This window comes from Accipiter gentilis, chromosome 26 (genome assembly GCF_929443795.1).
Source record: "Accipiter gentilis chromosome 26, bAccGen1.1, whole genome shotgun sequence".
NCBI lineage: Eukaryota > Metazoa > Chordata > Aves > Accipitriformes > Accipitridae > Astur > Astur gentilis.
The window spans coordinates 2,590,636-2,604,397 of record NC_064905.1 but is presented as its reverse complement, the minus strand read 5'-3'; the positions used below and the strand labels follow the sequence as shown (position 1 = coordinate 2,604,397).

The 13,762-nt window shown below is 46.0% G+C and overlaps 2 protein-coding genes across 3 annotated transcripts in view; one reads left to right on the top strand and one right to left on the bottom strand.

The window, feature by feature from the left end:
• The window catches only part of MATR3 (matrin 3), a 1,017,354-nt gene that overhangs the window by 899,783 nt on the left and 103,809 nt on the right, over nt 1-13,762 (top strand). The window lies entirely within an intron of this gene.
• SIL1 (SIL1 nucleotide exchange factor) overlaps nt 1-13,762 on the bottom strand; it is a 100,078-nt gene that overhangs the window by 30,782 nt on the left and 55,534 nt on the right. For both annotated transcript variants that reach the window (XM_049829458.1, XM_049829457.1), the window contains 2 exons: nt 10,882-11,073; nt 5,970-6,091 (listed from right to left, as the gene is read on the bottom strand). In XM_049829458.1, the coding sequence (XP_049685415.1) occupies nt 5,970-6,091; nt 10,882-11,073 (314 nt within the window). The remainder of the gene's footprint in view (nt 1-5,969; nt 6,092-10,881; nt 11,074-13,762) is intronic.

Here is a 13,762-nt window from a genome sequence, read left to right as displayed (position 1 = left end):
CCTCACACGGGTCTTAGAACAGCGAGCAGCAGGGGACCGGCGAGACCCTGCGCAGCTCTGGGAGCGCTCATCTCTGTGTGAAGGACACGCGAGGCAGAGACCACCTGCATCGGCAAGACTGAGCCCTGTGATAACTGATAAAATGCAACAGTATCTGGTGCTGGGGGGAAGCCATGCAGGTTTGCTCGCTGCTGAAGTACGATGTGAGGCCAAACACTCCAATTTCAGCAGTCTGCATCCTCACTGCTTAACCTCTCTGTCCTCCTCTCTCCTCCTCTCTTGCACCACAGCCCAACCCAGACTCCCTGGGTGGGGTAACTCACTCCAGAATTCCCACATTTGACAGAAGTGACAACGTCCTCAGCCTAAAACCAGTCCCACAGGGTGAGGCTAAGAAGTCCATCCCATCTTGTCAACTATCCAGCAGTTGCAGGCACCTAAGGAAAACATACCTGGCACGGGATGAGCACCCAACCCTGAGCTGCGGCACCCTGCCAGCTTACAGATGCCAGAATCTCCCCAACATTTAAATTACCAAAGCAGTTATGAAAACAAAACCAGAAGCAAACCTTGGATTCTAGATTTTTCTTGCGGGGTCTGCTCTCCCTGTCTTCCTGAAAGCACAGGGATGGCAGTTTACTATTTAATTGTTCATTACACTTTCTTGTTAGATTTCAGATGCTGAAAAATGTTTAGGGATTTATTCTTCTGTGTAATTAACCATAACGATGAAACACAGTTTTATACCGCACTGCAGTTTTTGTTAAGGTTATTCATAATGGGGAAAGGCTAAATAGGTTGAGTTCATTATTGTTACAGAAAAAAAATGAGGTGACCCAATCAAATTAATTTGAAATTAAGTGCAGTGAGGCTGATAACTCCACACAAGTCAGGAGTTCAAATAAAAATAGAAGAGACAATCTACAAAGCAAGAAATTACAAGCGGGCAGGGAGTCAAGCTGGAATTACTGCAACTGGGAGGTGGAAAACACACGTCATTGGCAAACAGGGCCACTGAAAAAAACGGTGAAAATGGATGAAAAGATGGGCAAAGATTGTAAGACGTAAAAGGAGAAGCTGGAGGAGGAAGGGATGAACATGAAGATGGATTTGAAATAAATGGGTAGGGACAGTGCTTGTTAAGCTAACTAGATTTATTTCTCTGCCCAGAAATTCTTATGTCCTTACAAGACAGCATTGAAGCAAGGTCTTTAATTTTACTTTTCCTGGCTTTATTACTTGGGCCTTAAAGTTATTTAACAGCAGTGAGCATCAACCAGTTTCATTGCAAAGCTGGACTTAATTCAAAATCGTTAAATCTGGTGGAAGCATTTTCCTCTTGACAAAGACATCCTGAAGAAGCTGGTGCTTCTCTGACAAAACATGGAAGTTGTGCACCCTAGGAGAATGGACACCACTGAAATACCGATGGATAGAGCAGGGACAGGGAGACAGCATTCCCCCATCCCTCCTCCCGATGAAAAGAAGAGAAAGCAGAACCAAAAACAGCCAGACATCACGACGCTGAGCACTATTCAGACACCCCAGCACAGTACTGTGCAGGGAGGCAAGGGAGCCCATCGCTCTGGGCTTTTCTTTTATGCTTATCTTGAAAAGCAGATACGTGTGTTATGGTGCTCTGCTTTGCCAAAATGGTGCAAGCTCTAAACAAGCCTCAGAGCTGGGTAACATGAATAATGGTGACTGGGATGTTCATGATGCACACTGTCATAGTTACAGGGGTTTAATCTCATGAGAAGTGGTTAAGACAAGCAATACCCTGGTGCAAGCCATCTCTAGGAAACTCTTGAGTGCTGCTACAAGGTGATGCTCGAGTTATTACCTGTGATGAGTTTACTCCCGAGTCTTTACCAAGACCTGTAACATTTGTTTTATCACTCAGGGCCAAAAGAGGGAACAGCGAGATCCCAGTAGTGCTGGGCTTGTTGGAAGAGGCTGTGCTGAGGACCGCTCTGTGTCCTGCTAGGACACGTGGCAAATGCAAGCTTGGACCATCAGTTTGAAATCCTGTCCCCGGCTACCTAGTTTGAACAGCACATGGGTTTTTAAAGGACTGGCCAAAACACCACAAATGTCTCAATGCAGCTGCACAAGCGACTTTCCTCCTGGCTCCCCAATTTGGCCATGCCAAAATCTCACCTTTTATGCTTTCTGCCCTCTCCCCATGAAATACAAACTGCTTCCCTTTGCCTTGAAGGTCCCACGGCTTAGTTTCTCTCCATCCTCACCTCTAATTCACCCCTAAGCATACAGGGAGCATTTGGGATAAAGATTCAAGAATGCATTCAACATAAATTATTATTCCCCTTCTAAACGGATTACAAAAGTCCTTTTATTACAAAATATTAAAATGTTCTAATTATTGGTGTGGAAAAACGTTTCCTGGAGGTAAAGTTTTTAAAAATTGAGGTTTTAATCACAAGCATAATCCTTTCTGGCTAATGTTTCCAGTCTTGTGAAACATCTAGATACAAATTGCACAGAGGCCTGGCTGCGCTACGAACAAAGGAAGATGCTGCCTGTAAATAGCTCAGAGGACATCAGAAGACACTTCTCTCATCAGCAATCTTTTTTAGCTTAATATAGCTCCTCTTTGCATAAAACATTGACATTTTTGCAATGTTTGGACCCAATGGTGCGAATGCTGATTGTCATCCGAAGATACTAGAGTGTACCTTCAAAAATATGCAAGAACATTTTACAGACAGTAGTTTTACTTGCCTCCAAAATGCTGTATCTTAATATTTCATACTTATATATATTTAAATGTTAATACCACTGGATAAACCCTAACATGCTTTTATGCTAATGCAATCACTGAAAATCCAGATAATGTTGTGTATTGGCATATACTGTTAGTGAATTATGGATACCTAAATGTACAATCCCACATGCCTAGCAATTATTTTTGTTAGTGAATTTAACTTTTATTTGCAATCAGAGCACTTGAGGATTGTTCAAATGAAGTTTACTTTTGCAAACTGCTGAATAGAAAACATTTTGTTAAAGGTTTAAAAACAGTAAGACTGTGATGAGGTTTTAGAGTTGCAATAAGGGCACTGCTCAGAAAACTCTACCAGATGGAATGATGTTTGATTTGGTCACAGACTCAGTGATTAAAACCCAAATGCCTAAAATGAAGGACATATAAGAGAAACAAGAGCTGAAATCTTGATTTCTTCCATATCGGGTCACCCTCTTCTATGGCAGAGGCTCACAGATAGGGGCAGACGGATGCCGGGAGGACAGCATCCATGCAGGCAGCACCCTGGCAGCTAGACCCTGGGACCCTTTGTCTTGAGGACCAAACTCTGCTGTGCTAAGGCTGCTTCTCAAGTCCAGTTTAACCCAAATAAACAGGAGCGGTACCAGAAGGGAGAAATCCTGAGCTGCCCCTGCTGTGCCTTCTCCACCTCCTCTTTCTCCTCCTACTGCCTTTGCTGATCCAATGTCTTGGCCAGCCACCTGGCCCATTGGCTCAAGATGTAGATCCACTTGAAAACTCTTTTATCCCAAACCAGATTTCAGCATAGCCAGACCTCTGAGATGGGTCCCAGCTGGACTGTGTGCAGGCAAGACCTGGGTGATGCAGCTGGTTGCTCCATCCCTTACCTGCTTCACTACCTGATCAGTGTTAAGAACAACAAAAATCTGGAGGAGACCTGGGTATTTTTAAGAGTTGAAAAAGTTCTGGATGTGACCCAAGCACGTCTGAGACCGCTCTGTGTCCAGTGGTTTTCTCCTGCATAAAACAACTTGCCTACAGACAACGCCAAACTCCCTCTTCCAGATTCAGCTGTGCCAGGAGTTAACGACCTCCCAGTCTGGGCCAAGGAACTGCTATGATCATGCCCCGATTTTCCTCTGGGAAGGTTTGCCTGGCTTGAAACCGCTGGCCTAAGCCAACCTGGCTGAAGAGACCTGGGAGGTGGCCACAGACCCATTTGGTGAGCAGCGGACCATCGCCTCTTGCCCAGGCACGGCTCAGCATCCAGCGTACGATCCGATACCAGCCCCAGGCACACGAGTACACATCAGATTGTGCCCCTACAGCACAGTGAGCTGTGACACCTCTGGGCATTTACCGGAAAGTCCTACCACCTAACTGAGGCCCCTAGGAACGACATGAGTGAAGGAAATAAAAAACAACCCCTCAGAAAAACACAGACATCAGAAAACGCTTGGTGTGAAGTACTTGAAATGCCCGCGGCAGTTTAAATGGAGCACGGAGTAAGCTGAGAAAATGTACGAACAAACAAATTAAGCAGATAGCACAAAGCAGACGAGTTGGCATGTAGATGTCTATTGAGAAAGCTTAAGCATAGCAAGGGGAAAAAAAAGCAAACCCAACATCCAGGCATAATACTCCTCGCATTTTGGAACTGAGCTCTCAGACAATACATCATCCAAACCACTCAAAATTACCATCTGTCAGAACGTTGTTTAAACAAAAAAAGGTCTAAAAGTTTCCAAAGCAGTGTTTTAACATTGTCATGTTAGAAAAGAGATTGTTTCTGTCCAAAGAAAGGCATTTGCAATTAATTGAGGAATATTATATAAAACCACCAGTTTCGTGGCCATTGCTACACACTCATGAGACAATTAATTTCTTGAGTCTTGATCATGTCACATTAGCTAAATCAGGAAAGAAGCGATTTAATAGCCCTGGTCATTTTGCAGGTTACCTGCAAATGTTCCCAAAGCCTCTACACGATTTTCTCTTTATGAAACGTATCATTAAGAGTCTACATGCTATTAAAGAACCTCAGGAAACAATTGCAATATTGCTTCAAACATTAAGATGCACCAGAATATGAAGAGTGGGTCTGTGTCTCTGATGTGAAAGAGCACATCTTGTGATCAATAAGTCCAACTCTGTTTCAAAATATAAGCTGGATCCTTTCCTGGTGTAAATCTGGGAACCTGCTGCTGTCCACGAGGCCGCATTACTTCACACATACTGAGGTCCAGCTGCATCGCATACAAGATTGCAAAAGAAATGCAGATTTGTAGACAATATATTAGACTAAGTGATAAATAGTTTATAATGGTGAGGAAGATGACTGTATTTTTAGGCATAGAAATATGCAGATATAACACTCCTGACTTTCATTCTCCACTCTGCACTTCTGACCTTGATGTTTGGGTCCATCCAATGCATTTCTAAAGTCTCTGCACATGTGAACATGCAACACACACACCCTAAAGCCCCAAAACCCGTAAACCAAAAAGGGCACCGATAAAACCCATTGAGCCCACACAGTACCACCTGTAGCACTACATGTTATGCCCTAGCATGAGGCCAGCTGGGCTCCTTTGGGCAACAGCCACCTTCCCATGAACCACAAACATCCTTCAGACCAGTCTCTTCTTGATTCTGCCTGCTGACCCCATTCCTAACCCCATGTCTAACTGACAGCCCTTTGATTATGCCTGTGGGTCAGAGGCACATGCCCATGGGGCTAAAAACCCCCTCCAAAGACCACGCTTGTATTTCTGAAATCAGCATCTCATTATCCTAAAGCAGCCTGGGAGCAAGGAGAAGGAGGAAGAAAGGTTCTCCCTGGGGTGCTCACAACCGCACCATCCTTGAGATCTCCCCCCTGAGAGGGCTGCCAAGGGGAGAGGAGGGGAGGCAGAATTATTCCCCTTGGACTTTGTAAAAACAAGGAGCCCAGGAAAATCAAGAAACAATCAGAGCTTCCACACCAAATTAGCTCTAGCTAAGCCTAACAAGCAGGATGAGGACGCACCGAGGAGAAGACCAGGGTAGGTGGTGTTGCAAGGAAAAGGCTAGGCAGCGGAGAAGGCAATTTGGTGTGTTGCAGGACGAGAGAAGCTTTCAGCTCCTGCTATTAGGAATAAATCAAGAGAGATGAAGAGAAGCACGGAGCCTGCCTGGTCTCCCGAGGTTTTCACCCTCCCACTCAAGGTGGCACAGAGCTCACCTGGACAGCGCAGCTCCCAGGACGAAGGCAGCATGCTCCTTCAGTGTGGCCTCGGTGCTGTTCAGCCCATCAATCACAAGCTGGAGTCCACCCATGGAGAGGAAGTCCTTAGCGTTGTCCACCTGGGAGAAAGCAGCTCCCCATCAGTACAAAACCCCCAGCCAGATTCCACTCAACAACTCTTCAAGAACACCTTGCTTCAGAAAGCACAGCATCTCCTCCCTCCCAGTCTAACCAGCACTGAATTTTAAAAGCAATTAAAAATTAAGAGGGAATGACTGTGGCTCAAATTTTGTACAATACTGCTTGCGAGCAGTGGATGTCCTGGTTGCAGAAGCACAGTCTACTGACAGATGGCTATTACTACATGCAGAAGGCATCACTGAAAACTCAAATACTTTGATTAGCTATCAAAACTATTCTTCACGCGTATTTCAGTAATTCAGGTGATGTTAAAAATTCGGTAAATCCAATGATGTCAAAAAACCCAGTTCTTTGCTCTCTCACCTAAGCAGGCCTTTACTGGAAACCCAGGGAATTGTATGTTCTGCAAATGCAATTAATTAATTGATGCTCTAATTGTAGCACCAGGAGTTAGGAACGTTTAAGAACCTGTCAGCAGCAGGTACATGGGCAGCATCACCTCTACTCGCAGCGAGGCGCATGGGGAGGTCTGGGTATTCTTCATGAGTACCATCAACAATTTCATGCAGACATGAAAAAAAAAAGCCAGTCCCTGCTTGGAAGGGTCAGACAGGACCTTCCCCTTGGGACAGCCTGAGCAGTGATTTTTCTAAAGCGGACAATATTGGATACTGCCGGTAGGGAAAAGTTTAAACGTTAGTAGGGATTCATCCATCTTTGACTTTAACCAGACTTGGGGCTAACCAGGCACAAATCACAGTGGGCATCTGTTCTTGGAGAGGAGATTAGAAAAGGGCTCCGAGTGGCTCGCAAGCAAAATTTAAAGAAACAGTGCAAAGTGCTTCAAGTACAAAATTCAGTCCAAAGTCAAATTAATGCACTTTGGTTTTCAAGGATTTTTTTTTTGCAGTTTAAAAGGGAATCTGATGAATGCTCAGAACTGCATGTGCAAAAAAATTCAGTTTTAGAATTTCAATATTTCTCCTCCCTGAAAGACAGGGAGACAACAGTATCTGTTGGCAGATGGAAATAGAACATAAAAACAAGTTATCAGCCAGGCAAACTGACTTCCCCAGCTTTAGCAAGCAGACCCCACCAATGGGGTGGGACAGGACAAACACCGCAAGGTGTGCAGGGTATGTCAGGCTCAGGCACCGTGCTCCAGCCTGAATGCTCTTTTAGTCGACAGTGACTTCATGCTCAGTGTTATTTTTATCTCAACTGTGCACCTCCACCAAAATTGGCCAATAAGTCAGATATTTTAGGTACCCATGAGAATGAAGAAGCTGCTTAGCTTTATGTCCTATGGGTATGTCTTTACCAAAGTAGGATCTGGGGAGCTACAGCTTGTCTCTTCTCCCCAACGGGACAATAGCCACCGCTTGCTGTCCCTCTGCAAAGCCGGTGACAGAAAGCTGATCTCTGCAGGTCTGCTGGGGCTGATTCAGGATTTGCAGCAGCTTTTGTATCCTTTCAGATCCTATTCTTTTCACTGTCCCCATAAACTGGACCTGCCAGACCTCTTACTTTTCTGCAGGACCATCTTTGTCTACAAAGAAATCTATGCAGCAACCCAATTTCAGCTACCAGTGGGTCCTTTTATTGCTCAGCCTCTGTAAAAACTCTGAGGCTGTTTTAACACTGGAATTGGACATTGACTCCTGCTCAAGAGGGAATGCATAGACAGGCAGGAGTTTGCATCCAGCGTCAGTCATGGTAAAACCAACCGTCGTTGTAACCTCATCAGCACCGGAGTCCTTCAGGCCAGCACTAGCGAGACACCTCAACCGCAGAATACAGATTGTGCTGTAAAGCTTATTGTGAACAAGTATTTATTTTTTTTAACTGGAGTCTGTTGTGAGAGCTGCTTCTCTCACTCAGTGTTTTAAAACCAACAAAACCCCCAAACTTAACAACTTGAAGGTATTAACCTCTCTGGGGAGTGGAGGATGCTGTGAGGCAGCAGCTCGCGCCTTGTTTCAGTCCACTGAAATCGGCACAGAAGAAAGCCAAAGATCAAAAGAGCTCTTGAGTAAAGTACACAGGCAAGGTGGGCGAGGAGAGGGATGGGAGAAGAGCAAATATGACAGCAGTTATTCAGGGAGCGGCTTTGAATCGAAGGAGAAAGAAAACAGGGAGGGAAGGCGAGAAGAGAAAATGTTAGAAAATGAGAGCAAGGAAAAGCAGCATGTCAACCGTACGCAACGGAGTGGAAATTAGCGGTGAGAAATGGTGTAGCATGTCAGAGGAGGGGAGAGGGAAAGATAAGGAGAGTAAATAATTGAGAGAAAGAGCCTGCAACGCATGAGAACGGGTCTTGGCTCCGCACACTGCTGTGCAAGCACCGTGAATTCTGTTTATAAATGAGTTATGCTCTGGCCTCTTCACATTTGCATTTGGTTTCTATGCATTACAGATAACCTAGCAAGCCAAACCTTCCTGCTCTTTCTCCAAGATGGGCTCCCAAACATGCCAAGTTGAATCCTGACTGATGAGAAGCAAACCAGAGCTGGCAACAAAAAGCTGAGCAAACACAGAGCCCTTGGGCTGACTCTTCAAGAGCAGGAGAGAGCATCTCTCCCCCGGCTCAGCACCGGCCATGGCTTCCCTTCCGCTCCCTCGCAGCAAGTTCAGAGGCACGTGCTGCTTCACATCCCAGTGCTCCAGGATGCTCATGACCACGCCACAGAGCAGAGAGAATCCTTTGCTTGCAAACCCTACAGGGCATGGCATTTTCCATTCGACAGAGCATTTGGTGCCCCGGAGGCAGCAGCAGCAGGACGCCTGGAAGCTGAACGATTATCAAAAGCCATGGCACATTACCATTCAGATGGATTCTGGGGAAAGAGGGAGTAGCAGAGCCGTCACTGGTCCCACACGTGGGTGCATGCTGCCCTGGGCCACCCACACCTGCAAGGATCCCTGTCCTCCAGTGGCACGGCTGTGGCTCACCACGGAGGACTCCTGACAAGTTCAGCCCTTCCAGGGTTATGCGGCACAAGCGTATTTGGCTGCTATTCAGTAATTACATTAAGCCAGTGCTGCTAAAGTCAGTACCAAGCAGAGATAATGCTCTGGACGCGTTCAACTGGCTGGAAGAAGAAAGAGGAGGAAAAGCCATGCTGGCTTAGAGACAAGTCATATTTCTTATCAGCTTCCTGCCTGATGAGAAGGTGCTGCCCAGCCATCTGCCCCGACAGCCCGGGCACAGAGCAACGTTGTGATCGATGCACAAAGGAGTCCTCTGTGCTCCCTGCCAGCCTCCCTGCCATTTCCCTCCTTCTGACCCCTTTGATGCTGGATGTGGTTCCCTTTGATGCTCCAGTCCCCGCACAGGGAGTGGGGATTGCTTCCCTGCTCCTCTCGCCTTTTTGAAATTGTTTGCCCTATCCCGTGATGCAAGCAGGTGGGATTTTATGCTGGAATAGTCCAGACTGTTATGCTGGAATCCAAAGCATCCCAGGGTGTTTGGGGGTTGCTTTTTAGCATGCTGGCCTGATACTCCGGCACCCGTAACCAGACAGAATTAGCCCTGAGTATAAATATGAAGCTCTTTGGGCACCCATTGTTCACACTTATTCTCTGAGTCAGACAAATGCCGTCAGTGAAACAAAAGCATTGAGAACAAACAGCAAGGAAGCCTCTGCATGCGTATGACAGAGATTTAGTGTGGAAATTCAAAACAAAGAGCCCTGGAAATAACACTTCTATTAGATGGTACATGGACTCCCTCTCTCAGCAGCACATTCCTTCAGCTACCTCCCTCCAAAACACCATGTTTGGTTTTAAGTGCCATTCCAGTGAAAGGTCTTGCACTGGTATGTCCCAAGAGTTGTCCCATTCACCCTCTGAAATGATAGTCACTGAGAGTGACACTGGAAACTCTCCCAGTCCACTCCAGACTCTCCCAGTCGCTGGGGAGGAAGAAGCCCAGTCCTTTCCCATGAGGCAGAACACAGCCTCGATGCCCAGACACCCACCGAAGCGGCTGCAGCATGGGAAGGCACTAAGCACAAAGGAGGAGAGCAGCATCCCTGCAGCCTGCAACCAACAGGAGGTAAAAATGTGCAAGCTGAAAGCAGAGCAAGAGAGATCAGAGGGAGTGGGGAAAAAAGTGTGAGCATAAACCTGAGGAAGTGAGATTTCAGGAAATATATTCAACCTCACACAGAGCTGATGAGCACGGCTCAGCTGATGCTCAGCAACTTGCCATTCACCTGAGCCTTCAGTCATTGTCACCACCAGCACAGCTGTGAGAGAGGCTCTACATGCCATTTCTTACTCACACCAAGACAAAATACAGGGGTTTGGGTGGCTGCTGTCCTCCCCAGTACAAAGACATTCTCTGCAAATTGATGTAAGGGCACCTACCTGCAACCACAGAGGCTCTCCATGGAAGGAACGAGAAAATAATTATTTTCTTAACAACCACCACTCTACTTACCAAAAAATGGCAGATAAAACCCCTTTTTGTAACATTAAGCATATAAAAGAAGAAAAAGAGAGGGCAAGAAAAAAAGCCTGAGAACAGACAACAAACCAGGCAATGCTAACCCCCAGGAAACTGCTTGCTACTGGCACAAGCAATGATTTATTCAAACTTGGATATAAAATAAGCCTGCAGTAGCCCTCTGCTGTCTGTTATTGTCCCAGGATTATGATAATTAAGCAATTTGTATTACCTGATACCGATAAGAAAAATAAAACCACGTTTATGACACCGTATCCCCTGGATTTTACACGGTAGTTACTAATGCATTTTTGTTACCTGGTGAACATAATATTCAAGATCATAAAGCGCCGCTACTTTTTCATCCAGCGTGGAGGCAGAGCTGTTGAATTTGCTGATTAATTTAACCATAATTTCATAGTCTGTTTCCATCTTCATGTTCAGCTTTTCAAACTCCTCCTTCAGCTGCTCTATGGGCCGAAACTTCTTCCTCACCTCTTCCTCATGGGCCTTGAAAGCAGAAGGAGGAGATCAGATACAAAGGCAGGTGATAAAGAGAGCCAAGAAAGACATAGAAAGAAACCCCAGCCCCAGATTTACAAGGGGAACCCTGGCTGTCTATGCAAACGGATTTACAACTGTGCATCAGAGATGCAGGGGCAGCATTGGAGGGTCCTTCTGAGAAGCCCAGGAACCCGTTATCTGTAAGATACCCACCTTGGGTACCACTAAGCACTCCCCAAGGAGCTGAGCTTGTACCTAGGGCTTTGTACACCATTTCTACATCCTATGTGCCTTCCAAAACACCATCAGGCCCAGAGGCAGGTAGCACTGCTATCCTCCGTTTGCCTGCAAGTGGAAGTTCTCAAGGCCTGACTGCAAAAAGACCCGAGCAACCTCTCCAAATCTCACAGCTGACCCTGCTTGGAGCTGGAGATGGGGCTGAAGACCTCGCGAGGTCCTGTCCAGCCTGAACTGCCCAGTGACTCCAGGCCAGTGACATCAAGGAGATCTCCTTGGACATGTAAGGAAGATGCTTTCATCATCCCAATCACTTAACATGTTTCAGGATGGCTTTATCTCTCGGGGAAATGTATGCACTCACTGTTGGGGACAGAAGCTGTCAGAAAGCAAAGCGGGAGGACCAGCTATAAGATTGGGGGTAGCTGAAGTGCTGTGCCACGGGGCTTGGCCAGGAGATGGCTCGTCCCACAGCACGGACGGTCTTCCTCATACAAACAGCACCCCAAGGGCTGCAATGAACCAAGAGCTGTGGAAAAGCATGTGGTGAGAAGAAAAAGGTTCTGCCAGAGATCTGAGAAAGCCCCAGATCCAGCAGGGACCCATTCTCCAGCATCAGCACTGGTGGCACTGGGACAGGCAGGGACAGAGCCTACTGCTGCAGGGGATGGCGGCTGTGCTGAAGATGGGCTGCCCCAAAAGCAGGAGAAAGCAAGAAAGCCCCTTTTGAAAGGGATTCTGTCATGAACACAAATACCAAAACACATTTTTATACAGGAGTGACCCCCAACTAGAGGGTTTAGACGTGCAGTGCTCCCCCCAGCAAGCACTGCCCCACTCCCCTGCGTGTGAACAGAAGCCGAGGTCTCGAGCTGTTGGAGGAAAAAAAAAAAAAAAAAAAAGATCGAAGTGAAAGCACTGTCAAGCTAACAGCAGTCGTAGTCGTACAACCAGTGCTAATGACTGCCTAACTACTATAGATACCATGCAGTAACGCAGAACGCCATCCTCATCGCAACCACACAGAACTGCTTTTGCAAGAGCGTAGATGGGAACACGCTTGGCGTAACTCAGTTTACTTTGACACAGTTACTTCGAGGATGTATTTGCTCCCTGCAGGAGTGATTTTAAATGGAGTACTTTAGGTCCATTAGATGTAGCTGGTTTTAGCCCAGTTGCTGGGACAATAGCTATTCTAACAGGGTTTTTTAAAATATGGTTTATTTTCACACAATAGAGTGCCACTAATTTTTGCATTTAAATGACACTCATTTCAAGAAGTCCTGCTATTAGTAATGCTGGCTGTTACACAAATAATCTTACAGAAAACAAAATAATGCCCTGGTGCCAGATAAGGGAAAAAAAAAAAGACTTTATGCGTCTCCAAGACTTTAGAGACTTGACTCCTACCTCAGTTTTCCTTTGACTGAGACAACGTCAAGGCAGCAGGAGGAGCTAGGGCCTAAGGAAATACTGATGAGTGGAAGAAGGAAAAAAAAGGCTGTGGTCCACCTGATGAGTCACATATCATCGCACCAGTGTCATGCCAGTGACTGGGGACCAGCTCCAAGCCTGGAGAGGGCTGAAAGCAGCACTTATATTCAATTTTACTTTGGTTGTGGACTATTTATAACTAAATGGGAAACTTACAGCTTATATAAGGAAATTTCAGCCTATGCTTCAGCACAGCCACTTGGTTTTTACTACCCAAGGCATGAGATTGGAAACTTAAACCACAAGATCACCTCTGGATCCAGCTGTGCCAGTGGCAGGGGATGTTATGTCCAGTGACTTGTCACCATCACTGAATCCAGAAAAGAAGTGCCTCGGCTACACAACACTTCTTGTACTTACACTTAGGAGGACAGTGAACAGCAAAATAACTTCCTTTACAAACACCATCATGCTGCAATCCAGTCCACTTTGGGTGTCTGGAGACATTTTTGTGAACCAAGCAGCAGTTGAACAAATAAATCAAAACAATGGATAAAAATAACAATGGAAAGGAAATCGGCCCGTGGGTGCACACAAGTGTTTGCAAGTTACTTTTTTGCATTACTACTTCAGGTCTAATCACATTGGTATCAGAAAACTTAGGGGAGCAGCATCACATCGGAGAGCTTACTGATCATACCTGCTTTGGGTTCAGGAAAGATCCCATAGCCTCACTTTAGCTTTAGTACACCAAGAATAGCAGTAAGAAATTCGGTGTCTGAATGGCTCATGAGGATGGTTATGTGGACATTGTGTGTCTGGTTTGCTAGTTGAGATCCCACTCACTTGAGTAAAGACCAGAAAGCAGCAGCATCTGATGGCTGATCTGTCATTAAACTGCTGATCCCAGCCCACTCCACCGCTGCAGCCCCTCTCCCCCGGCAGCCCACGGGATAATTATTACCAAGAAACACCCTGAACTGTGCAGATATACTTTAGTACTTATAAGCAGCTTGCAACACAA